This window comes from Dermacentor silvarum, chromosome 5 (genome assembly GCF_013339745.2).
Source record: "Dermacentor silvarum isolate Dsil-2018 chromosome 5, BIME_Dsil_1.4, whole genome shotgun sequence".
Classification (NCBI taxonomy): domain Eukaryota; kingdom Metazoa; phylum Arthropoda; class Arachnida; order Ixodida; family Ixodidae; genus Dermacentor; species Dermacentor silvarum.
Genome location: NC_051158.1, coordinates 27,281,082 through 27,308,557, shown reverse-complemented (window position 1 = coordinate 27,308,557; position 27,476 = coordinate 27,281,082). Strand labels below are relative to the sequence as shown.

Sequence of the window (27,476 nt, the reverse complement as noted above, 5' to 3'; positions counted from 1 at the left end):
AGCGGTTGCTGAAATGCCAGCGTAAACACGCCATGGCATGAAACCCAAGAGACTATAAAGGTAAAAAAAGAGAGAAAGAAAAAAAAAAAGATTTCCTTGCATCCACAAGCAGTGGTAGCACATGATGGGTGAAAAGAGTTAAAAAATTGGGCCGCTTTTCAAATATACGGCTTCGATCATATGGGACTTGTTCGTGGTGCTTGGTGTTTAAGTCTTTGATCCTCGAAAAGTTAACCTAAACTTGAATATCGGCTAGTCCCGTTTGCTCCCTAATCATCAACGCTGTCTTTGTGCACCTTAACGTTATGCCTATCAGTTTTCACTCCATCGCTACTTGTGTGGTCTGCAAGTTATCAAGCCTCCTTGATAACTACAGTCATATTATCCCATATATTAGTACAGGTGGAACAGAGTGATTGCACAATTTTATTTTCAAGAACAGCAGCACATTGGCAATGATGATTTCATAAATCCTGTAGTATGCATTCCAACCTCTAATTGTTTTGTACACTTTCTCCTCGTGATCTCCGATCAATTCGCCTAAGTGAATGTACCTCTACCCCTGCCAATCTTGAGTTCTTATTCTCTTGCCAGGCAACTGAACATTCACTCAATTATACATCAGAACCTTGTTAATTCGAACTCCAAGGGGACCTGAAATTTACAGGGATAAAATGAAGTTCGAACTAAGGAGAGCCCCTTTATAATATTGCACCCGATCTATTGTGTGGTACAGCATGCAAAACAGAAACCGTCACTGGGCTCGCATTGAAAAAGTTTTATTTTTCCTCCATCAGTGCGGACATGGCTGGGAAGCCTAGGTACCGTATAAAGTCCAAGCGTGATAAGACTGCGCCTCATTTGCTGTGGATGCAAGGGAAAACATGCGAGGGTGAGCCAAAAATAACGGTAGCGTGCCATACTACCACATGCCCAATGCTGGAGAAGACGTGATAGATCACGCGCTAAAATGGAGGCGGCAGGTGAGCGTGCGGTAACGTGATCAAGTACGTGGTGGGGGCTCCTTCCTGCTCCTTTTAAGCTGAATGGGAATGGAGGATGCGCACTGCTTTGCTTGCTCCGGTTCAGTCTCGGCTTCCCACACGACTTTCCTATCAATGTTATGACCCGCGACATTATGGTAGCTAGCGACGAATAAAACTTTTGGACAAACACGTTTGTCCTAGCCTATACTGTGTTGATACCAGCCGGACTGATTTTGTCATAATCCCTGCTTACAATAGGTTATGGGTGACTTCAGGCATTTAACTGCAATAAAAAAGAAATAGTTTAATAAATGATTAATAAAAACACCATGTTATTAACACAGAATGAGAAATAACGGCAGAGACAAAACTATATCAAAGATGCATTTTGAACTCTGAAGTCTCCCGATTCTTAGCAAACGAGAGCGCAAGCCCTAAGCTCTTGTTGGTAAGGTTGCTGGCCCCTTCATCAGTAAATTAGAGTGTGAAAGAAATTGTGCACACACCACAGATTATGATTGCCAATGTAAGCAAATAGGCCACACGAGCGGGTGAACGAACAAAACAACAAGTGAACGAAAGAACAAATGAGAGCGAAGGAATGTTTTTCTTGCCGAGTCTGAGCACCAACCATCACTAACAACGAAAACAGCCGAAAGAGCCAAAGAAAAAGCTATCTACATCAAAAGATTTTATTGCAGCCACATGTCTACGTCGGAAAGAAATGTACGGAGTAAACCGTAGCATTGCGCGTAAAAAAGATGGACAAAAGAAGGAACATGGTTTACACACACGAAGCGCGAAGAAGAACGTGACCCTATTTATACCTCGCCACGGGCAGTACTGCGCATGACACCTAGGGCGGAACCACACCGACAAAAAAATGTCAACACGCACATGCTGTGCCATTTAGATATGCTATTTCATTAGCGGATAAGTTGATAGAGGCCATGCTAATACACTTTTCTTTTAAACTTGTGATGCAGTGGGTCTCGAGAATGAGGCGTGTCATCTCATTATTCGACTTTTAAAGGATCATGCACTTTTAGAACCTCGGTCTGCAGCTGCAATCATCATAATGAAGTGCCAACCACCCTCCCGTCTTGTTATTTATGTTGTTAGCATTCGCGGAGCCGGTCATTGATGCAACGGCCCGTTTGTTCGACATAAGAACGCTTACATGATAAAGGTATCTTATATACTACGCCTACATTACATTTCAGCAATTCATTTTGGTGACTCTTGACACATGTTTTCCTTTCTTTCCCGTTCAAGTTAGTCATTTTACAGACTTTTGCAAGCTTATTCGGCGCGGAAAACACGACTCTAAATTTAGCTTTTTAGGCGATCTTAATGTTGTGAGACACTTTAAGAATGTATGGGATTACAGTGTGTGTAAGCCATGCTTCGTGCGGGTACACCGTGTTCCTTCTTTTGTCCATGTTTTTTTACGCGCTATGCTACACAAAGCCCGGAAGTGGTGAATCTGCAAGAATACACCACCATACCAACAATATACCAACAGTTGCTGATCACAACTCAAATACTGAGACATTTAAGCATACCTGCTGGCCTGCAGAGCTATTTCTGATGTGGTTGGAGCAGTTTAGGCCCTTGTTTCCGTCGAATGGCATTCCCTGTGTTTGAGGACTAACCTAAACTAAAGCTTTCGTGCACCATTCACACACATCGCTCATGGTGCAGCCATTGTGTCGCGCAGATAGACACAGACTTAGTCACTAAGTCAGACGCTGAGGATGCAACTGGCAAGTGATAGTTCTCCTCATGTAAAAGACGTTGGTGAACAACAGTGGTCCCATAGAAGAATGGCTCACAGCTGAGAATGGTAGTTGCAGTTCGCAACACAATTCTTTTTCTACAATTTATTGTCTCAGGACAGCTGGAAACATGTTTTCTGGGTTATTTTTGACTGCGTCTTTTGTGATGGCACCCAGGCATCAAGTGCAATACAATATTATCAGTGTTTTGGCCTACACGCCTTTACATGCGAGGTTAACACATTGTGAGAACTTCCAATATTTAAGTGGCCAACCTAAATAGTTTAAATATGTGAACAAGCCTTGCCACCAGTCTAGCACGATAGGGTATCATACATCACTCAAGCCAGCATTACTTAACTCCTCCTTTACTGGAGCAGCACAAGTAATAGAAGCAACAGCACGCCTTGAGCAAATGGATATACATACCAAATTCTGGACAGCGCCAACCAGCAGCAATCAGCACTTGTGGCTATTTGTTGGCAATGACGCAGAGTTAGGCTACATCTTCATGGGCACATCAGCAGAAGCTGTAAAGACAGCAGCACAGCAAAATAAAACACATTAGACAAATGGCTGTACACACAGCCAGGGATATGGACCTAGGGCACTTCACCACGTAACTGCCACAAATTGATACATATGCTCCTCACTCAATCAGGAAAGAAAGTTCTTTTAGCTGTAAGCATCACGAGTGTATAGAGTTGGTCTAAGTGGTTTGCAACTGATATCCTAAAAATAGCACTGATAAAAATTAAGGCAGACACAGTGCCTGTATCATCTGCCTTCTTAGTGTTTTTACAATGTTGATGACAGATGCGAAGTTACGCACAGCGAATGGAACGGCCATGTGTATAATAGAGCGATGAGCTGATTCGTGCAGTCATCTATGTTTACCTTTGGAAGGGCTCGTAAGCGACAGCAGATGGGATGTGAGTTTGTTTACGTGCTCACTCACTACACACATTAGGCATGACCCAACTCCACGGGGTGGGGGGGAGTCGTCTGTTGATGAAGTGCTAATTGGCTGGGGGCCCCTGTAACCTTCTGACGCGTCCCCCGGTAGAGCCAATCAGAACTTACGCACCAGACGAAATGGACATGTCCACTGGATGGACACTTACAGAATACCCCCCAGTTCACACAGCAGAGGAACTAAGAAGATTTAAGCAAAGGAAATAGACTGTCCCTATCTGAGTGCGACAAATGGAAAGTGCTAACGCCAAAGCTGGTGTGTTCAGCACAAGCAGTGAGGAAGGGAAAGAAATGCAGTCACGTGTGTGACCACTGCTAAGCACAATAGCACAACTATCCCCTGACCTCTGCATAAGAGACACATAACTCATAAAGGTGGAGAAAAAAAAAAAGACCCACGAGACAGCATTTGCAGCACTAACAGTTCAATGCAATATGCATGTGCTGGCACGTTGGAAGGTGCTACCTTTCTTACATTGCAACTAAACACACGCCGTTACACATTACTAACAGTGGCACTCTATTGTTTCAACTGGGGGCAACGCATAGGAACTGCAGCAGCGCTCATCGACCAAACGAATAGGTGGATCTGCAATCTCTACGAGACGGCGACAACTGTTCCGCGCTATCTGGAATCTTGAGATCACTTTATTGACCCTATTCGCGGCGATCCTGTGGGCACTGGCATGTTTATGTGGTGACGCGCCCATTGCTTGCCTTAACTGCCTCCGTTGCCTCTTGTGTTTACAATGAATGTGCACGATGCCATTGTGGCTTAGCAAACCTCCGTTTTGGGAGTTATCGTAGACAGTGACCAGGTGGACGACAGGAAGCTACGGCCACAGCTTCAAAGAACATGCAAAAGTGCTTTCGGTGCTGATTAAACTACGTCCAAATGGCACGAGCAGCATATAATGTGCTTGTTCTACAAGGGGGGCAAAATATGTATTCCAAGCTATCCAAACTATCCGATCATGAATCAGGATTAGTGTATGTTGCTCTTCGTTCTTTATTTGGAAAATATTTTGAAGCAGCGGCTTGTCACGTTTCTGACTCAGTAAAGTTCCTCGGTGCGGTCACTATCTGATTATTGTAGCGAAAGCTACATTGGCCGCATTCTCGCCGTTTCGCTGTGGCCGCACCGCGAGCTGAACCATTGCCTAGCAAACGCCGCAACTGGCAGCGTTTCTTTCTTTATGGTCTGACCACCCCGCGGCGTCTGACACACGTCTTTCGCCCGGCAAACTGCTTCACTGGAGAGGGTTGGAATGCCAAGCGCGCGAAGCTAGCGTCGGAGACTGTGGAAGAGCTAGCCGTTCGGCTCTCAAAACGACTGGACTTTTCGGCTTATAATTTATACCTGGCTTAAATCGATGAGTGTATACCTAAGTATAATAATTACAGCTAAACCAAAGGCTAACCAACCAAGCGAAATCGAGACTTAACCAGGCTGAACCAAGCTTTCGCTAAACCAAGGGGTAGCTGAGCTAAGCCGCAGCCAATTTTTTTCTGCCTAATCACACGCGGGTATAATCAGTTCCGATAGATTTGTTCTTGCTGCACACAAGGCTTTAAACGTGGCTGTTTTCGATGTTGTAATACCTTGTAGTAAAGATGTCTTATCACAAGTAACTCGCTTAATATGACAGGAAGCAGCGCTACCCCCTTTGTCATTGTTTTAACGAGCGGTACTCACTATTGCCGACGTTCTGGGGCTGAAGCCTTTTTATTGAACGTTAGCGAAACAACGCTGGCGGATGAACAAATTTGCCGGTAACACATACGGACAGTTGCAGCAGCGGTCCGCGGTCTTGGCCACACGATCATTCCATTCCTTAATACGCCAGCCGCTATTTTTGCAGTCAACTACTGCACACATCTTTAATCCACATGATTTAATCCAGCATGATTGGAGCATAGAGCATTAGCGAAAATTCAGCTGCATTTCCGTCAGCTGATAGCACAGAGTGGGAATGGCAGTAATTTCGTATTCGTGCGCTGTCGTTGACGCAATGCCTCCTTTACTAGATGCCTGCCGCGTCGCTCGTTTTCCCATTGGAGCGCACGTTCCCGTAGTGCCCGTAGTTCATGGTGGTTGCGGAGAGACGGCGCGGAGGGAAACTGTAACTTTACTGTGCTTCTGTGCCTTACCTTCCACTGTGCACGGCCGGACTCGACTCTCCTGAGTCTCCTCCGCGCGGAGGGTGGAGTCGGGTCCGGCGGCTCCGGCGGCTCCGGCCGTGCACTGTGCAACGAAAATAAGCGTAGCGGTGATGTTGTGAACTAAAGTAGGCGACCGAGAGATGGCGATAGCAAAATCAAAACTAATATCATAGACAAAGAAATTCAACTCCTTTCTCTATGCTAATATCATCATAATTACGTAGTCAGCAATTCTATGATATGGCCGCTACGGTAACGGTTCGTGGGGCTCGTTGTGCTGTTCGCTCGCTGGTTTTGGGGCGTTTTGTTACCGCTTTCGGGGCGGTATTCGTGTGTACCGTACTCTAACATGTCTACAGATATCTTTATTATGTCGCCAGGTGACCGAGAGGCCTCAACTGGCAATAAAACACTTCAAACAAGTAAGCTTACATTGTTTATTGTCATTGGTGAATGAAGCACTACATGCTGGTGGAGTTTGTCCGTCGCTGAGTTTACAACACACAGAAACACAGATAACCATCTATTTAAAGAGACACTAAAGTAAAATAAAAAGTCAAGCTAAAGTGATAGAGCAATGCTCTAGAACGTCTAGGCGTCAATATAATCGTGGACAGAGCTTTAGTAATCAAGAAATTTAGGTAAATGCAGGACACGATAAGAGACTCCCCAGGGACATTCCGGTACTCACCCGATGACGAAGGCACTCTTCAAAAAAAAAAAAAAAATGTCACTAGTACTCAACCACTCGTATTAAATAGATTGTTTCGTTGGATTATAAGACGGAAGAAAATGCTACTTGTCTACTTGTATTAGATTCTTAGAAAAAATACCTTTTTGGCGTTACACTTGATAACGACGCGGGCGGTCAAAAGGTTTCGTTTTCGCTCGACTCGGCGCCACGCGCGCTTTCGAGTTTCAGTAGTTCAGATATCGCGTAGTGCTGCGCTGGTGTTACCGGCTCCCTAAACTCGCACTTGAATTTGCTAGCAGTTTGAGAGTCGCGACGGCACGTCCAGATGGTGACCAGCTTCGTCGCCCGACGTCGCATTGCTGGAGTCCTCGCTGCTTTCGCGCTCGGAAGAGCCAGTGTCGAGGCCGCCGTCGTAGTAGGCAACGACGCCGGCAGCGCGAGCCCTCAGCAGCATGTCATGCTCATCGGAGCTTAAATCGCTAAAATCGAGCCCAGCATTTTTGCGGGAAGCGCGATTGCGCTTCCCGCAAAAAGGGGAAAAAAAAAAAAAAAAAGAAAGAAAAAAAGCTGTAGCGCCGTCTTTATATGGCCATGACGTCACCACTCCTCGCCCGGGCGGGCGATTTGAATTGCGTTAGAGGTACGCAGACGCTTCAGACGCAATTTTCTCTTAAACTAAGTCTTTTCCTGGCACGAAACAAGCGTTTCAAGGTATCTGGTATGCTTTTTAGCATTCCACGTAGAAATAATATTTGCCTTTAGTGTCCCTTTAATGGAAACCAAAGCTGAAATCGAGCGAAGTTTTCTCATCGTGTTTGGCGTGCCGCTAAGGCAGGGAGAACGAAGCTTCAGACAGCGATATTTATGCTGAGCTACCATCGTAGTGCTGCTTGACGTTTTATATTCTTTGTGTTCGACGATTTGAGCGAGATTAAAGACAGGAACATAAAAAATTGCTCGGCAAAAATGGACTGTCAGCAAGATAAGCTCGAGCTGCAATGGCCCATTGCTCTCATAACACATTGGCGAGAGGCACAAAGTGTAGGGGGGGGGGGGGGGGGGGTCACATTATGCTAAATTTTACGTCACATATTGTCTGCTCTTGATATTCCTGCTGCATGTTTAGTGTAAAAAAAAAAAAAAAGGCTTTGAAACAAGTGGACTACTCGTAGGGAAACCAAGGAACGTTATGGAGACAACAGTGCTTACAAGGACGTCTGCAAATATTGCGTGAAAGCAAGACATTTTTATTTGCCCATAGTATCAATTGCTTTAAAGTGATTTGAATTGTTCGCAAGTTAGCATGTGCGATGCACGCAACTTGGAGGTCATCACCGTATAAAGAATGCCTAATAGAATATGGCATAATTCTGTTTCTGGAGTTCATTTTCACCACGGACAGCGTTGCACTTAGAATACAACCCTGCAGCACGCTGTTTTCCTGGACGAATATGCGTGAAAGCTCTGTGCCCAGACGTACCTGAAATGTTTGATTGGACATAAAGTCCGCTGGATACTTCAGCAAATTGCCACGAATCCCTAGGCGTGCAAAATCCTGCAATATACTAAATATCCACGTAGTATCGTAGTCTTTGTCCAAGTCAAAAAAATTGTGAGACAGTGTTGTCGGGGTAGAAAAGGTATTGCGTAATATTTCATGTTCTAATCGAACAAGGTGATCAGTTGTTGAACAACCCCTTTTATACCCGCATTGATGCTTGCCTAACAGGTTTTGTGTATCAACGGTGAATGTTAGCATGGTGTTCAGTATATGTACTTTTATACAGGAACTCAGGAACGTTTTTGGGAGTGGGGGGGGGGGGCAAGTATTATCTTTGCATGTTGTATTTATTTTTTTTTTCTAAATACTTGTCAATCATTATTTATTTACATTACATTTTATAATTTTAATAATTTGCATAATTTTAATGACATCCATTATTAATGTTGTAATTCATTTTAGCCGTATTAAATTTTCTATGTGTAATTTCAGAAGTACTGAAGACCTGCGCAGACCACGCAAATGACAAAAAGGGTTCGAAAGTTGCCAAAAACTCATTTTGAAGCTGCGAAAAATTATTTTTAATATTTCTGCATTCACTCCCGCAGTGAAGCAAATGTGAACTGACACAAGTACACAAATGTGATACAAGAAGACAACAAAGTAGGCACTAGGTACAAAACTATTATCATGCTATTATCGCAGACTGACGAGCTTTATGGCTGGCATGACAACAGGCTGTTGGGCAGGAGAAGTTGTAAAAGGAGGCCGAAGGTCGCTGTTCGTTCTGCCGTTCTAGACACGAACTCTTTTATAACGGAATCCAAGTGCAGTTCCGCAGCTCTCTTCTTGTGCACGTGGAGGAGGAGGTGTGTCGGCCTCCTCTGCGTCATTCGATTGCGCAAAAATGTTTTTACTGGCCTCAGAGCACTGAAAGACTGCTCTCCCGAAGCAGCTGACGCAGGCACAGAAAACACGAGTTGCAGGTACCGGACAACCTGGTCCATCATGTTACGCATATCTGCAGACTTCCCCTGCAGAATTTCTAAACTGCGTTCACTTGCGGCCGGACCCTCGTCACGTAGGAGCATTGGGAGAAGCACGAGTGGCGCCGAAAGCTTGCTGATGTCAAAATCTGCAGTGTGAGCTCCTAAAAGCTCATTCAGGTCGTTTGCCTGCGAAGTTTCGACCTTCAGCAGCGTCAGTCAAAATGCGCTCGAGGCTAATCAGCTGCTCCATGCCAGGCTGTTCAAATCGCCGTCGCATCTCGCTGGTAATACGATCGATATCGGCAAAAAAAAAAAGAAAAAGAAAAGAAACTCTTTTCTCTGTGACGACTTGCCGTCAAGCAGCTGCAGGCTCCTCAGGCTTGTATGTCAATTGAAGACTTCTGGGCGGCTGCGAAACTCCGGGCACACGAAGTTCCTTTCAACCTAAGTTGCTCTCGAGTTCGTCTGCTGCCATAGTACGTCAAATGAGGCGTCAGACCGTAGTCTTGACAAGCGGTCACAAAGAGCCTCTGCTGCTTCTCTTGCTCCTGCAGTGCGGTAAACTGGGTGTTGAAGTATCCTCGCTAATTCCTTGCAAGGGCCAAACAGGGCTATGCAAAGTGTGATACCCAATAAAGTTTCAAACTTATTTAATACTTTCTCATATCCTTTTATGGCTGTCTTGCTGGTGCCACTGAGAGAGCTTTGAACTAGTACCAGTTCCTGCAAAGTCACCTGCATCCCTTTCATAGTTCTCAACGAACCTGTCCATTGATTTTACTCTTACTATCCACCTCGTTAGACACAGTGGTAGCAGTAGAGTGTTTGACCTGGAACAATCCTGCTCAACGACATCATTACCCGGAGGAAGTACAAAGCTTGAATAAACGGACGATTGCATTGGAAATATCGTTTACAATGTTCAGAGCGTCGCCAATGACATCGCAGTGTCTTGCGACCTGGTACCCTGGTGCTTGATTATTTCAGGTTTGTATTCTGTGGTGTTTGGAAATTTGCGTCAGGAGTAGCCTTTCCTTTCTTGTTAGGGGGCAGTCTATGAGCTGGTCATCGAACTTTGGTGCAGGTTTTCCGCATTTGCAATAGTTATGGTCAGTTTTGTTGGATCTTAAGAGGCAGTTTAACGATCTTAAGAGGTAGAGGCAGGGTCCAGTGATTGCCTGGCTTGTGCATTATTTTGTAGGGAAGTTCGGTGGCATGAGGGAAATGTTTCTTATCCATTGATGTGTTGTTGTTCCTGCTCTGTGTGTAAGTCAATATTCCGCCAATCTTTTGTGCATCTGTTTGCGTAGTTGTGATTTAATTAAGAGTTTGGTTACTGGTATGTTGAGTGGCGTGCCTCAATTTGTGGCTTAAAAAATTGGGTTCTGGGGTTTTACGTGCCAAAACCATGATCTGACTATGAGGCACACCTTAGTGGAGGACTCCGGAAAATTTGGACCACCTGGGGTTCTTTAACGTGCACCTAAATCTAAGTACACGGGCGTTTTCGCATTTCAGCCCAATCGAAATACGGCCGCCACGGCTGGGATTCGATCCCGCGACCTCGTGCTTAGCAGCCCAACACCATATAGCCACTAAGTAACCACAGCGGGTAATTTGTGGCTTTTTAACCAGCTATCGTGCCACCGTTGTACGTCCAGTTGATCATCGGCCTTCTGGAAAGCATTGGACCACACAATCCATTTGTTCGGAAATTTTATAGCGCTTGCCAAAAGTTTCACTTCAGCGTTAACGGTCAGAAAGTGTGTGTGTGTGGGGTGGGGGTTCCGGAGTCCCTGCTTTCATAGGATCTTGCCAAGTAGCTTGTGAAAGCAATAGGTCGGCAGCTGCTGAAGGATGTTGGGAGTTTTTCGGCTTCTGAGAATGGTACTATTACGGCGTTTTCCAATGCTTTCGGCATTACTACTGTTTCCCAAATCATGTTAAAAAATTCGAGCAGAGCCTCTACTATGCTTGTGGTAAGTGGGCAAGCATTGTATAGTGGATACAGTCAAGTCGACCCGCTGATGTATTCTTGACAAGAGGAAGCACTCTGTTTACTTTAATTCCAGCAGTGTCAGGGGAGCATCATACGGTTCACTTAAGGCATCAGTAGTTTCTGCTTTTCAGCAAAGTGTTTGTACAATAGGAACATACAGTGAAGTCCACTTATAATTATAACGATATCAAGAAGAACGAAAAATCTGACCGCTATAACCGATCGTCCCTATATCTGGCTAGAATGCCGTAAAAGAAAGCTGTCAAACGCACCTTTGTAGCTCCAAAACCAAATTTGCAACTTGCAATAAAAATCAACAGTGTAGAAGTAGGCTGTGAAAAATAAAATGTTTATTAAATGCGTATTAGGTGCTCGGAAATAGTCAGAAATCTTCACTTGCTTTTGCAGAAGTTTCAGGTTAACAATTGCAATGTGAATTAACGTGAACCTTAATTCCCGGAAATTAAGATCATTCACCAGCAGCGTTCAGTAAATCGCCAAAATGCAAATGTTTTGCAGCCGCTAGATCCTTATGTAAACGAGAAAAGCTGCGAGGCCCACACGATTGAGAGCAGTAGGCGCTCGCCACGGCAACTTCCTTCACAGTATGCACCCGCCCGTGCCAAGTTAAAATGGTGACACGCACTTGCTTTCCTATTCTGATCTTGAAACTACAGCCCACAAACAAGAAACGAGGACAGAAGACAAAGGTAACACACAGGCGATGACTATTCTAAATATCTTTATTATTCTTGTTCCGCATGCTCTTGCACCTGCTCACTTTAGTCGGCCTGGGTATACACGTATATGTGTGTCTGAGTGTGTGTGTGTAACTTCCCTCCAAAAAGCGAGTCAGCGCCTGTGTGTAACCTTTGCCTTGTGTCCTCGTTTCTTGTGTGCGCGCTGTAGTTCCAAGATGAATACCTACCAACTTGCCCAACTTGCCCAAGTATTTTTACTGTCCCATTCTGATAACCAGCAAATCTCGTCGGCTGTCGCACATTGCATCCATAGCCATCGCAGCCAACACTATTGCGATAAGCTTCATCACCTTTACATTTCACCGCACCTGTGGCATAGTGTCGTTGGAAACGTAATGTATGCATTTAAAAATTGGAGGACGCTTAAGCTTCGGCTTTGAGAGTAGAACGCGATAGCGTTATCGTCCCATCGCATCGTTCGCATCCGGCAAGTAGGCTTCATTCACTGCAACACTGAACGTCGGAAAGCCAGCTTACAAAGACTAAGCTTACACCGATCCCCTTAAAGTCGGCTTCTCATTTAAACAGAAATGCATTGCTGGAAAGACGTCTTTCCGGGGTCAATATGAGTAGTCTTATATTAAAATTGAAGGCCCTAGCACATTTTTATTATTTTATTAACTGTTTGCTATTGCCCCGACGCGCGCGCGCATGCCCAAAACGAATTAGCAGGCGAAGTCTCAAATTTGCCTGCCTAAGATGCGAGCGCCATCTGGATGTCATTTTCGCAAGTAAAGTAGCGGAGTGTGTGGCTGTAGGTCTGGTAGAAATGCTGGAAAATGGGTTTGTGTTCGAGTTTCCTCGTAGCAGAATTAGGTTTTCTCGTACATTCAAATTACAATCCGACGCCGAATGGTAAAGAATCCGACGGCGAATCCGACGCCGAATGGTAAAGTCGTAATTTACAATTTTTCTGATGGACTTCACCATGAGAAATTCAATTTTTGTTCACTAAAACTTTGCACCACGTGGAGGGTCTGTGCGGTCGGGGTGGTTGGGGATTATTTTTCTCCGCCACCCGCCGACGCCGGATTTACTGCGACACGGTGCCCTTAGCCCTGTCGCGTTAATATGCGATAATCCAAAAACACCGCTGTTCACTGCTGCAGGTGGTGTGAAATGAGCGTCATGTTTCGCTGTGGCGGTATCGTACTCCGGCATCACCCACCAACTTTCATTCATTCATTTCGTGCCGAGCCGGAGGGGCGCCAAAGAGCCAGCTGCAGAAGACGACGACGCTCGAGCCAATGCTCATGATGTTAGTTTTCTGTGGACAGGCGACTAACAATGGCTTTTTTCGTTTCTCCTAGCCATATACCGTAGTTTCCTGTGTATAAGGCGAGTTTTTTTGGTAACACAAAGTGCGGAAATTGCTCTCTCTCTCTCATCCACGACACAGATGCTCTTTTTGCGGCCAGTTTCGGTTTCAAGGAGTCTGCCAAGGGGAACTAATTCTTCGCGTAGCTTTCACATGAACTCCGCTATTCAAAATTTGTTCCTTGAGATAGGTAGTGTCAAGGACGGGCCCCAAAGTACTAATTTGCTGTGGCCACCTATTGTTGATAATTAGAAAGTTAAATACCGTAACTTCGTTAATTACGCACGTAAGTACGGAAATTGCTCTGTATCTAGAGGCCGCCAATCCGTACACTCGAATGCGAAACAAAACTTGACCAAGATATATATTTTTCCAATTAAAAAAATTTGGTGCAGCTAAAAAAAAAAAGCACCCTGTATATACACCGAGATATATTTTGAAAAATATTTCCAGATTCATGACCTCGGTATATTAGAAAATGGTACAAAATATTTCCTTCCAGCTGTCAATCACAAAATGAGTACGTCCTTTATGGCAAGGCAGCGCTAAATATTGTTTTGACACGGGTATCCGAAGGCCTCCTGAAGTGCCATCGAGAGACTAGCCTACATAATTCACCCAGAGACTGCCGTGCCGGTGCCTAGACGGCGGAGTCACGCCTGCGTTCAAAGCCTAATACATTGACAAGTCGCTTGACCCCACCTGTGGAACTTGCACCACGGGTGCGCCAGCCACAGCACACCACTTGCTATGGACATGTCCTGGCCTATCCTCAGTGCGAAGAATCTGCCTTGCTGGGCTGCAGAGCTCAGTCGTCACACTCAGTGACTGGATCCTTCCAAAAGGTACCCCTCAACACCGCAAAGCTATATATGACAGCTTGATCATCTATCTTATAAGCAAAACCATTGACCTAATCTAGGCACCTCACCGGAAAAACCACTGGGGTTGCCTTTTCATATACATGTACAATTTTCTATTTTTTATGATTTAATAAACGTCTTTCCCTCTCTCTCTCATCCAGAGAACATAATATTTCCATTACTTAACCTAATTATCCGTTGTGTGAGTAATCATACAGAGATTTCAAGTCAAACCCCTTGGCCAGGCCACTTCTCCAAATAGTCGGTAAAATTGTCTCTCCCTCGAAATCATGAAAAAAAAATATTATTGTGTTTCAAGCAGCTGTTTTCTTTTTATTCAACAAGTAATAAAGCTGCTGCATGGAAATCACTCAGAGGCACCAAGAAACTATCCTGCCTCTAAAACCACTCGGGAGCCCCTTCAGAAACAACAGCATTTCTGCGAAAATCATGCACTAGATAAAATCTGTATTTAGCATAACATCAGTGGGCTGAAAAATATTGAGGAATGTACAAATATATAACGTAAATATTATAACATTAAAACTGTGCGCTATTAATACGACTGGTATTAAAATGCCAAAGCCTATGTGGGCTATAATATTATGCAGTTATTGTTCATGGCGCAAGGCGTTTGTACTTAATGCTTTTATTGCGCAAACAAGATAACGAATAAGGGGGCTCATGGTAGGGTCAATCATGTCCCACAACTTTCTCGCGTTTTTCTTTAATAGTAGAAAGTAAAAAATGTCACAGTTTCGCCCTAAGGGCGAAGCAATGAATGCGATAGCAACACAGCAATGTCATACGAAGTAAGGTGAGCGGCTTTGGTAGCAATATGAATTGTAGCAAACATGAGCTGATTAAGTAAGCAGGAGTGCTGCGGCGTAAGTAGACCGACATGAAGAGAGACTCGATGACCACGAGAAGGCGCGTGTGAAACGGTGGTGTTGATGAGAAGCGCTTCCCGTGGGCAGCGCGTGCGAAGGGACACACCTGTAGCGCTGCACTGCCGATCCGGGCAGCATTACATGTGTAGCGTGCGTTGGAAAATGTGGCCCGACTATTACTAACTGATTGAACAAGCGTGGTGTGAGCGCGCACAAACAAACATGAACAGATCACACTGAATGACTACAGACAACGACTGCCAAAATGCTGGCAGCAAGCCCTATACGCTGCAGCGGGCGAACGTACGTGCGGTCTATCGCTTCAACAGAAACTGAGCGGCGAATGCACAGTGCATAAAGGTCAGAGCAGTGTGGAGATAAGAGACGGTGCGGGCGAGCGACGAGCGCGGTTGTTGGCAGAGTAGAAGTGCGCCCCCCCCCCCCCCCCCCCCCCCCCGCTTTCTCCGGCTCTGGCTTCCCGCTTCCGTGCTTGCGCGTGGGAGAGGTAAGAGACGGTGCGGGCGAGCGACGAGCGCGGTCGTTGGCAAAGTAGAAGTGCCCCCCCCCCCCCCCCCGCTCCCTCCTGCGCTGGCTTCCCGCTTCCTTGCTTGCGCGTGGGAAATTGAGTGCGTTCGCTCTCCGTGATAGCGCGCGTCCCCGCACGCTTCCGCTCGGGCATACGGCGCGCGGCGAAGATTTTATCTATACGGAACCTCACGGCGACGGCGACGACGGCGGCGGCGCCAGCAATCCGGTTGAAGTGTCCATATAATTGCTATCGCAATTAAAAAAAAAAAAACGTTAACTTCGGTGCGCTCACGGGCGCCAGCCAACGCATAGGGCCGTCGCCCACACGGCGGCCACAGAACACCCATACAAACTTCGGCGGCCTTCTTGGCGTGCCATGTACAGATCACGCAGCCAGCTGGGAGAGGATATCGAGGAGGAGAACGTGGGAGTGGAGGAGAGTGTCGCTACTTTAGGTGCTTTTACGGTAAGGGCGGGGCGCTGACGTCACTGCGCGGCCGTGTTTCGGCTGCGAGTTAATTGAGCATGGCACCATAGAATAAAGAACCAACTTTTCGTGGCACTCTTATGCTGGCTCTTTATTCTATGCTCTTATCTCTGGGACCAGCGCAGGGTACGTACTGCTTTCCTCTCCTTCGCCGACACCTTTGTGGCTAGGACTTGAGCTCGCGCACGGTGCCCTTGCCCGTGCGGGGAGCGCGTACTTTGTGCTCATCCTTTCCCAACGCTAAGCCGAAAAGCGGTGCCTATAATAGTGCTTGCGCGAGGTCGTACAACGCCGAGCCGCACTTCCCGAAGGCCCAAGCCGAATGATATTGCCCGTGCTCTCGCGAGTTGACCCATTGGTTATCGCCAGAGCAAGTAGCATAGCCGCCGGGACTTTCCCTAGCGGCGTGTCCCAGCTTGAGCCTGTGCTCTCGGCGCGACGTGCTAGAGGCGCCTGTTATTTTATTTTCGCCCTGGTGCGGGACATCTTTGGCTCCCCGCCGCGCGGGCGTTAGTGCAGTGCTGGTGCCGACGGATTCAGTAAACGGTTTCCGTCAACTCAGGCCTTTACTGTGTTTTTGCGTGCGGCGCTCGGTAGCCCCTTGCGGCCTCTGAGCTCGCGCGCGAGCAGTGCTGGAGGCGACGGCTGGCGCGGCCCTGTGGCTCGCTAAGCTCGAACCCGCGGTGGTTGGTCTCCTGTGTGACAGCAAGAACCCACAAATGTCAATTGGCAGTCCGCATTCAGATGAAAATATTAGAGGTGGAGACATCCAATACTTTGTACTCAACACGGGAACCTTTTGAACTGTAACGGCAGCACCTTCATCTGTTTCAGTGTGAGATGCCTCACTGGCACTTTCGGTTACATGTTGAATCACGGATTCGTTATCGCACAAATGATCGCGGATATCCTCTTACGGTTCATAATTGCTATCGCTCGAGCTGTCACCTCCAACATAACTGTCAGTGTTAGACGGAATATTTTCCTAACAAACTGAAAGAAATGTTTTGAACATCAAATTTGATTTTAAGTTGAATTTCGCTTGTACAATCTGAGACCCCACCTGTAACCATTTTCATGCATGGTGGTCTGTGTAAGGGACCACCATAATTAAACATCACAAAACAGCATCAAGTCGATCCACAGCGAATTTTTGCCAATACAGTCAGTAAAATATACTCCTGCGCTATGCGTTCCATCCGAAAAAGGTTCCGTGCAAGTTCACATACCTTTGCGCCCGTAGAAACTTTCAGGGTCCCGTGCAGGAAATGGCATGCTGGCCTATAAGGTTGTTGCTTGACGATAAAAAACGCTCCCTAAACAACTAGAGCCATCTTGTGCACTTTCCGAGAAGACTAAAGGTGAAAAATAAACACTTATTTGCTGGCTAAACAACTACAGTGGAACCTTGTTGATACGATTCTCATACTACGTTTTTTGGGATGATACATTTTTTTTCTTTTCCCAATAATACGATTAGTTGGATAATACAATGGATGATACGGTTTTCAGATGATACGCTTTATTTTCTGGTTTCTGTGAATATCGTATCAATGAGGTTCCACTGTATAGGTGGTACTGCAAAAAAATTTGAATTGGTGGTGAGCAACGCTTACCACTGTGCCTGAAAGAGTTAAGAGCATATGAGGACACTTGTGCCATCAGATACAGCGGAACACCCGGCAGCACACTCCATATCTATAAATTTTAATTCAAAATTCACTTCACATGGCTGTTGACCTATTGTACAGTATCATGGTGCTGTGTTCTCTTATGTCTGCTCAACTAATCAGCCTGTGCAAAGGACTTGGAGCAGACGGTGTAACAGTATGGTCGGTCACCTGTATGAATGCTCAGGTGTTGCTTCATGGCACTCTTCAGCGAGAAGCTTTGAGGGCATGAAGGTCACTGTCATGGCTTCTCGCCTGTGTGGGTGTGTAGGTGGGTATTCAGGTGAGTCTTTCGTGAGAAGCCCTCATGGCATGAAGGGCATTGAAATGGCTTCTCGCCTTTGTGGGTGCGCAAGTGGTTTTTCATGATGGACTTGCGTGAGAAGCTTTTAACGCATGAAGGGCATTGAAATGGCTTCTCGCCTGTGTGGGTGCGCAGGTGGTCTTTCAGGTGAGTCCTTAGTGAGAAGGTACGAGAGCATGACGGGCACTGCCATGGCTTCTCGCCTGTGTGGGTGCGCAGGTGGTTTTCCATGACCTGCTTGCGCGAGAAGCTTTGAGGGCACGAAGGGCATTGAAATGGCTTCTCGCCTGTGTGGGTGCGCAGGTGGTCTTTCAGGTGAGTCTTTTGTGAGAAAGTACGAGGGCATGAAGGACACTGCCATGGCTTCTCGCCTGTGTGGGTGCGCAGGTGCATATTGAGTTGGGACTTTTGTGAGAAGCTCCGAACGCATGAAGGGCACTGATATGGTTTCTCAATGCCTGTGTGGCTGTGCAGGTGGTCTTCCAGGTTGGTCTTACGTGAGAAGCTTCGAGGGCATGAAGGGCACTGCCATGGATTCTCACCAGTGTGGGTGCGCAGGTGGGTTTTTAGATGGTCCTTACGTGAGAAGCTCTCATGGCATGAAGAGCACTGAAATGGCTTCTCGCCTGTGTGGGTGCGCAAGTGGTTTTCCATGACAGACTTGCACGAGAAGCTTTGCGGGCATGAAGGGCACTGCACCGGCTTCTCACCTGTGTGGGTGCGCAGGTGGATTTTGAGTTGGGACTTTTGTGAGTAGCTCCGAACACATGAAGGGCACTGATATCGCTTCTCAACGCCTGTGTGGCTGTGCAGGTGGTCTTCCATGATGTTCTTACGTGAAAAGCTTCGAGGGCATGAAGGGCAATGAAATTGCTTTTCGCCTGTGTGGGTTCGCAGGTGTTGTTTCATAGTGGTTTTTTGCGAGAAGCATCGAGGGCATGAAGGGCATTGAAATGGCCGGTCACCCCTGTGAACGCACAGGTGCCTCTTCAGGTGCCCGTTTCTTGAGAAGCTTTGAGGGCACAAATGGCACTTAAACAGACGCTTGCCAGTATAGACCTTGGCATGCGCTTCCGGAGGAAACAGTTTATCAGCCTCATAGTCACAGAGATGATCTTGGTGGAGGCATCCCTTCTGTGAACTGTCACCGTTGGCTGTTGATGGAGAAATAGAAGGCCTCGATGCTGCACAAATGAAACAAAAGTAGTACAGTTGAACCCACTTATAACAATATTCAAGTGCCACGAAAATTTCATTGTTATAACCGATCATTGTTATAACCGGGCTAAACGAAAAAAATCTAAATAAAGGGTTGGCATGGCTGTTGTGAGAAAACTATAATGGCGAGGAGACCAGTGTCTCCACCCCCCAACACCTTCCTCAGTCCGGCTGCTGATTGTGTTGACTCGTTAAACTGTTCAACTCTGCTTCCCCCACACTCCAATCGTGTGTAACAAGGCACAGCCGGCGTTGGCACTGCTATAACAAATGCAAAGCAGGGTGTCACGGGTGGGAAGTGATATGCGAGCTCCGACGAGGCGTCGCTTCGGTGGCCTCAAAAGGAGCCTTTTAAAAAATGCAAGAAAGTTGCCGGAGCAGCCCCTCAGCTTGAGAACTACAGAAGAAATGCTGGGGTGATAACGCCAGAAGCACCTGACCATATACGTCTCACTGTATTGCACGAGAAAACCCTATGTCCGTCAGCTATGCTTGCTTTTTACGAAACTTGTCGATGGCCTTCTGCAAGGCATTCCGGTGCTCCATGTAGTGCGGTGGAAGGTCCCTCGTGAAAACGAAGCCCCGGAGGGACTGAATCATCTGCAGGGCCTTCTGCAAGGGCAACGTTGAGGCAGACTGCTCTACCGCTTCATCGCTGCCGTCATCACTATCTTCATTTCTAAATATATAGCAGTGCACTTTCTTTCACCGGCAACGTCGTACACTGCCGATGGTCAGCGGGCGGATCAGCCGTTTTCGGTTTGGCGGCGAGTCAAACGACGCTCGGAAACCACGTGGCCAGGAATGACTTCGACGCAAGCAACAAAAACGAGCGTGAACATCTTAAACTGCTAGAAAAACTGCACGGTATGACGGGCCAGCCGGCCAGCACGCAATCGCGGAGAAGCGCAGCGCTATCAGCGCAGCTGGCGCGGTCCATTTGTGTTTCGGAGGGTGGTGCGGCTTAGAGCTATGGGCGCAATCCATTTTTTTCGAAGGGTTGAAATGGTGACGGGAAAGAGGCACACGAGGCTGCCGATGCGGAAAAGGTTGGAGAACAGCGCGGCGGCATATGGCGGATCAATTTTTTTCTTTCTTTTTTTTTTCAAAGATTTCGCATTCCATTACCTTCCGGCACGGACACCCAGTGGCCAGTCGTTATTGTTAAACCGATAATGATGCCTTGGGGCATTGTAATAAGCGAGTTATTTAACCATAGAAAACATACAAAAGTTGACAATATTGTTAGAACCGGTATCGTTATAAGTGGGTTCGACCGTATTATGAAATGCGAAAGAAGAACAGATACTAAAGTGAATGATGAGCTTCGTTTTTTTATTTGAGGGTGATTTCAGGTATAATAGAACAAATGACGCCTAGTGGATCTTTTTGATTTACTCAATATTTCTGCACCTGAATGCTTCATGACTGTTTGTGAAGGCCTGCCGTACAAATTATTTTTCATAATAGTAAAAAATTACTGAGTGAGAAAATCTGGAGTGTTTGAAAACTTTCACAGATTTCTATGACCCACAGAGGACAGTCTAAAAAAGCTTTGACCCAGCTTGCTCTCTGATCCTCAATGAGCACTCGAGTTTTGAAGGCCATATTTGGCATTTGCAAAACTTACAATTGGTTGGCATGACAAATTTCTCATATGGGACACTTTTACTGCACATCTTTTTAAAGCTTAAATCGTTTCTTGTGGGTCTTCGATAAAATCATAGCTTGGTCAACCTTGTCTCGAATTACGCCGTATGCGATCTCGCTTGAGTTTATTAGGATTTATTTTATCACTCCCGCTCCTCCAAGGACTGATTCTTCTAACTCCCATCTACGTTTCTTGTTGCAGTGGCCACATTTAAAGCTTTCTTGCTTATGAAAAGAAAAAACTGCCCACTTTTGTTTATCTAAAGCCTTCGGGCTTTGACACTATACTAACATAATTAAGTAAATTTGTATGGTAAACCTGAACGAGATTTTTGTACTCGCTTTTTGGGCATCACTTATATGTTGTGCGCCAAAGTAAGGTATTATTGCTAGGTTTCTTAGATATGGCTACCGCTGCTTCGTTTCTATTCATTTGATGGCACGCACTAAGTTTCCTAATCTGATACCAGCTAATCTCGTTGGCCGTCGCACATTGCATTCACAGCCATCGCATCCAGCCCTATTGCGATAAGCATCTTAACCTGCACGTTTCACAGCCCCTGTGGCATAGTGTCGTTGGAAGCGTAATACATGCATTCAATAGGCGATAATCCAAATGCACCGCTGTTCCCTGCTGCAGGCGGCATCGTATTCCGGAATCACCCACCAGCTCGATTTCATTTCGGTTTCCCGTCACCACATTTAACCCTTTATAAACGAGAGATATAAAAACCCAGAAAAATTTATATTTTCTATACAAATCTGTAAAGCACATCCAGAATAAGCATAATCAACAAAAAGAAAACATATTTTGCGGAAGTTTTTTTAGCAATAGAGGAAAAACCCCAGGCAGCAAACTGGAAGTGGGCTTCACTCAGTCACCTAAGGCTTCGTTTTTAATTTTTATAGACAGCTTTCATCATGTGTGAACCATAGGTGTACATTTCATGTGCTTTACATCACGTTTGACACCACCTCAGTTGGATATCTTGCGTCGGCCTGTCTCCTCCGACCTTGCCTTGAAAAGACAGTGAGTCGCATGCCAAACTTCTTCCTCGTCCATGTTCCTGCATCACTTAAGAGCATATGAGGACACTTATGCTACCTGATGCAGCAGAACACCCTGCAGCAAGCTCCATGTCTATAGATCTTTAAATGAAAATTGAAGTAGTTCAACATGCCTATTGACCAACTCTACAGTACCATGGTGCAGTGTTCTTTTGTCTGCTTAAGTAATCAGCCGGCGTAAAGAACTTGGAGCAAACAGCGTGACAGTATGGTCAGTCACCTGTACGAATGCTCAGGTGTTGCTTCCTCGCAATCTTCAGTGTGAATTTCTGAGTGCATGAAGAGCACTGAAATGGATTCTCGCCTGTGTGGGTGTGCAGGTGTACCTTCGTGAAGGGCCAGCGCGAGAAGCTCTGAGGGCTTGTAGGAATTCAAATGGCTTCTTGTCTGCGTGGGTTCACAGGTGTTCCTTCATGCTAGACTTATGCGAGAAGCATCATGGCTTCTGATGTGTGTGGGTGCACAGGTGGTTTATCAGGCGGGTCTTTCGTGAGAAGTTCCGAAGGCATCAAGGGCACTGTAATGGCTTTTCGTTTGTGTGGGTGCGAAGGTGGTCTCTCATACTGGACTTGCGCAAGAAGCTTTGAGGGCGTGAAGGGCACTGCCATGTATTCTCACCTGTGTGGGTGCACAAGTGGGAGTTCAGGTGGGAATTTCGTGAGAAGCTCTGAATGCATGAAGGGCACTGTAATGCATTCTCGTCTGTGTGGCTTCGCAGGTGTCTATTCATGCTGGATTTGCACGAGAAGCTTCGAGGGCATAAAGGGCACTACCACGGCTTCTCACCGGTGTGGGTGCGCACGTGGGCATTTCGTGAAAAGCTCTGACGGCATGAAGGGCACTGCAATGGTTTCTCATCTGTGTGGGTGTGCAAGTGGGCTTTCAGACAGGACTTAAGTGAGAAGCTTTGAGAGCATGAAGGGCACTGAAATGGCTTCTCACCTGTGTGGGTGTGCAGGTGGTCTTTGAAGTTGATTTTTGGCGAGAAGCTCTGAAGGCATGAAAGGCATTGAAATGGCCCTCTCAACCATGTGGACACACAAGTGCTTCTTCAGGGTGTCTTTTGAGAAGCTCTGAGGGCCAAAATGGCACTTAAACAGATACTCAACAGTGTGGACTGTGGCATGTGCTTCCGGACGAAAGTTTATCAGGCTTATAGTCACAGACATGATCTTGGTGGAGTCATCCCTGCTGTGAATTGTCACCGCTGGTTATTGATGGAGAAATAGGCCTAAATGTTGCACAAATGAAACAAAAGTTGTACAGCTGAACCCACTTATAACAATATTCAAGTGCCACGAAAATTTCATTATTACCTATAATTGTTATGGCCAGGTTGCATGAAAAAAAAATCAAAATAGAGGAATGGCATGGCTGTTGCGAGAAAACTAATGGCAGGGAGGCCAGTGCCCCCTCCCCCACCACCTTCCTCCATCCGGCTGCTGATTGTGTTGACTTGTTTAACCATTCAACTCTGCTTCCCCCACACTCTGATCGCATGTAACAAGCCGCGGCTTTTGGCGTTCAAGAATGGCACTGCTATAACAACTGCAAAGTGGGGTCACGGGCGGCAAGGGTTACGAGCTCCGCTGAGGCATCGCTGTGGTGGCCTCGGAAGGAGCCTTTTAAAGGGCCCCTAAACCAACTGAGATATTTTTTAAACATTTCAAGTAAGCACGCATATCGAGTTCAGAACGCTGCAGCGCTACGCGCCACGGGCGCACCACAAAATAAAAAAAACAATGCCGTCCTTCTCTCCTGGCCTTTCCGGTATCCCCAGTGGTCGTCACGATGTCGATTGGTCAAGCAAGAACCTACGACTTCCGGATAGTTTGCTAGCAGGTACGTGCGCTCCCTGCTCTTCCTCGTTGTATTACTCGCTCGTGCGCGCTTGTGAATCGGTAATTACATCCCGCAACGCAAGTGCCAAATTGCTCGCGTTTCAACAGTCGTGCTTAGTGGTCTGATTAGCTGCGAGAACAGAGTGCGACAGTGTTGCCCTTTCTAGACGTGCACACAACACAGGGTCCATAGCGGCACGCTTTGCATGAGCACGGGCCGGCATGGCAGCAACAGCTGGTAGGCGAGAGGCGCTGAGTCACGGCTAATAAGGCCCGTCCACGTTACCGGCACTGTAACTCGCCGCATGCCGTTTGCCATTCGCCGTTCGACAGCGGTTTTGATCGCGAGTGGCGAGATTTCCTTGCTGTAGAGAGGATGAGACCGGGACTCATTTGTGTGGCAGCCTCACAGCCGCTGATCGCTCGACGGCGCTGATATCGTCGCTAGGCCTTTCCCGGTTCCCTTCAAAGCTAAAGCAGACGGTGCTTCGGAATGAATTACTGACGCTCACGAGCCGCAATATTTTCTTATTGTTGTTGTCGCTCCTCGCAATAATTATACACAAAGAAGAAAATTACACTGATATTAGGAGCGCTGTCCGCTGCAATGCGAGCACAGCCTAGCCGGTCGTCTCCCGTTGGTAGCCGTGACCTGCAGCTGAGTTCGACAAGTATAGGAGCTCTCGTTCATGTTAAACGTTTGACAGCGGATATTGTTTTTCATAAAATATACAATTTATGCATCGCTTTATCTAGAGGAAATAATTTTGCTTGGACCAGAAGCTGCAGCCGATGTTTTCGTAGCCGGCGGCGGAGGCGCGCAGCTTCACGTGTCGTCGACTGGCCTGGTGATTGTGCAGCGGGCGGTGCGCCGGCTGAATTCCCGTATCCTTTGGACACCTCTCGCATGGCAGACATTCTAGGGCACTGGAGGTCAGTTCGCCATCGGTATATTTTCCACTAGCGCAGACGTGCCTTAACCAGAAGTCGACAGCGTTTTGAGAAGCGCATTGGCGACGAGGAATGTCCCGTGACATTTGGAGGAGCACTCGGCGAGGAGGAGAGACCAGCCGACGAGAAGAGTAGCGAAGGAAAGAGCGCAACGAGCGAGGGCCATATTTTGATGATCAAACGAGTGTAACTCCGCTATTACGGCGCTATTACGGAACCATTTCAAAAAATTCTCGCAGCTACGTGTTCGTTGTAGACTCGTGCACAACTGCAACACCACAACTAAATTTCGACCTCTGGGTGGTTTAGGGGGCCTTTAAAAAATGCGAGAAGGTTGCCACGGCAGCCCTTATGCTTAAGAAGTCCAGAAGAAACACTGTGACGAGAATGCCAGAAGCACCTCGCCACGCACTTCTCACTGGCTTGCACTAGAAAACCCTATGTCTAGTCAGCTTTGCTTGCTTTACAAGAAGCTTCCCGACAGCCTTATCCAAGGCATCCCGGTGCAAGGCACCAGTTCAGCGTGTCAGCGCCTCATGCTGCAACAATTTGTGCACTGCGTAGATATCAACTACATTGAGTCTGCCAAATGTTTCAGTGACTTCAGACGGTATGTTTGCCCAGTTAAAATGTCTTTTTGTAGGGCTTTTTTTTCCAAAAAGCTTAAGCATACTACAATAAAAGAGAGAGAGAAAGCATTTATTGTTAATGAGGGGGGGCGACTTCATCGTAGCGTGGAGCCCAGGGCCTCATTGGCTCGCGCCACCCCGCGTGCAAGCTAGATCAGCGGTTGCGGGTCTCAGCTAGTCCGCGCAGTCTCCCAGGAGGAAGGTGATGGAATAGGGGAGTGGCCCATAGGGTGTAAGCATTCCCAGGTGCAATGGCGTTACATTTTATAACCATTTAAGTTAAAGCACATCCATGGGCAGGGTGTTGCAATCATGACTATTATGCACCCCTTGCCGAGCACATTGGTGCCAAAAGGCCATGGCATCACTATAAACGTGACGCCATGGCCTCCCAGATTAGACAGCGAACCGCCATATCGTGGAGGCCATGGGTACTCCACCCATGGCCTCACATGAACAGGCTGCGTAGGCTTGGCAAATGTTGCACGCCGATTTTTGCTAACGCCCTGCTGCCATTGATGTCACCACATGAAGCTAAGGCAAAGTGAAATGCGAAATGGAAGAGTGACTCTCACTTCACTTGTATTTTGTATTTTTATGAGCTATAAGATGGGTTTGTGTGGGTCAATTTTGATGATTTATTTAGCTCTTTATTTTATGGCACCCTGAGAATAGATCTCGAGTAAATATGGTGACCCAGAAAAAGCATACCAGGGCCCCTTTAAGAGCACATAAGAGCTGCCTGATACAGCAGAACACCCTGCAGCACGCTCAATGTCTATAGATTTTTATTGAAAATTGATGTAGTTCAGCATGGCTGTTGGCCTACTCTACAGTTCAATGGTGCACTATTCTCTCTTGTCTGCTCAAGTAATCAGCCTGCACAAACGATTTCGAGCAGACAGCTCAACAGTATGGTTGGTCACCTGTATGAATGCTCAGGTGTTGCTCTCTGGCACTCTTCAGTGAGAATTTCTGAGTGCATGAAGGGCACTGAAATGGATTCTCGCCTGTGTGGGTTCCCAGGTGTTCCTTCATGCTGAACTTTTGCGAGAAGCTTTGAGGGCATGAAGGGCACCATCATGCCTTCTCAACTGTGTGGGTGCGCAGGTGGGTGTTCAGTTGGGACTTTCGTGAGAAGCTCTGAAGGCATGAACGGCACTGATATGGCTTCTCGCCTGTATGAGTGTGCATGTGTTCCTCCATGTTGAACTTGCGCGAAAAAACACGAGGGCAAGAAGGGCATTGAAATGGCTTCTCGCCTGTGTGGGTGCGCAGGTGGTCTTTCATGCCGGACTTCTGCGAGAATCTTTGAGGGCATAAAGAGCATTGCCATGGCTTCTCGCCAGTGTGGATTCGCAGGTGGTCTCTCATGCTGCCCTTACGCAAGAAGCGTTGAGGGCATGAAGGGCACTGCCACGGCTTCTCACCTGTGTGGGAGCGCAGGTGGATGTTCAGTTGGGACTTTCGTGAAAAGCTCCGAAGGCATGAAGGGCATTGATATGGCTTCTCGCCTGTGTGGGTGCGCAGGTGGTCTATCATGTTGGCCTTACGCGAGAAGCTTCGAGGGCATGAAGGGCACTGCCACGGCTTCTCACCTGTGTGGGTGCGCAGGTGGGTTTTCAGGTGGGCCTTTCGTGAGAAGCTCTGAAGGCATGAAGAGCATTGAAATGGCTTCTCGCCTGTGTGAGTGTGCAGGTGTTCCTTGACCTTGGACTTTTGCGAGAATCTCCGAAGGCATGAAGGGCATTGAAATGGCCGCTCACCCGTGTGCACGCACAAGTGGCTCTTCAGGGCGCGTTTTCTTGAGAAGCTCTGAGGGCACAAATTGCACTTGAACAAACGCTCACTAGTATCGACCTTGGCACGTGCTTCCGGACGAAACAGTCTATCAGCCGCATAGTCACACAGATGATCTTGGTGGAGGCATCCCTTCTGTGAACTGTCACCGTTGGCTGTTGATGGAGAAATAGAAGGCTTCGATGCTGCACAAATGAAACAAAAGTAGTACAGTTGAACCCACTTATAACATTGTTCAAGTGCCACGAAAATTTCATTGTTATAATTGGTAACTGTTATAACCGGGCTGCATGAAAAAATCCAAATAAAGGGTTAGCATGGCTGTTGTGAGAAAACTATAATGGCGGGGAGGCCAGTGCCCCCACTCCCCAACACCTTCCTCCATCCGGCTGCTGATTGTGTTGACTTGTTGA

The 27,476-nt window shown here is 46.9% G+C and overlaps 1 protein-coding gene across 1 annotated transcript in view; it reads right to left on the bottom strand.

The window, feature by feature from the left end:
• Nucleotides 1–27,476, bottom strand: part of LOC119453139 (zinc finger protein 91-like) — a 124,410-nt gene that overhangs the window by 87,950 nt on the left and 8,984 nt on the right. The window contains exons 4-6 of the mRNA XM_049667874.1: nucleotides 26,694–27,248; nucleotides 17,851–19,090; nucleotides 5,891–5,984 (exon numbers count right to left, since the gene is read on the bottom strand). Of these exons, the coding sequence (XP_049523831.1) occupies nucleotides 5,891–5,984; nucleotides 17,851–19,090; nucleotides 26,694–27,248 (1,889 nt within the window). The remainder of the gene's footprint in view (nucleotides 1–5,890; nucleotides 5,985–17,850; nucleotides 19,091–26,693; nucleotides 27,249–27,476) is intronic.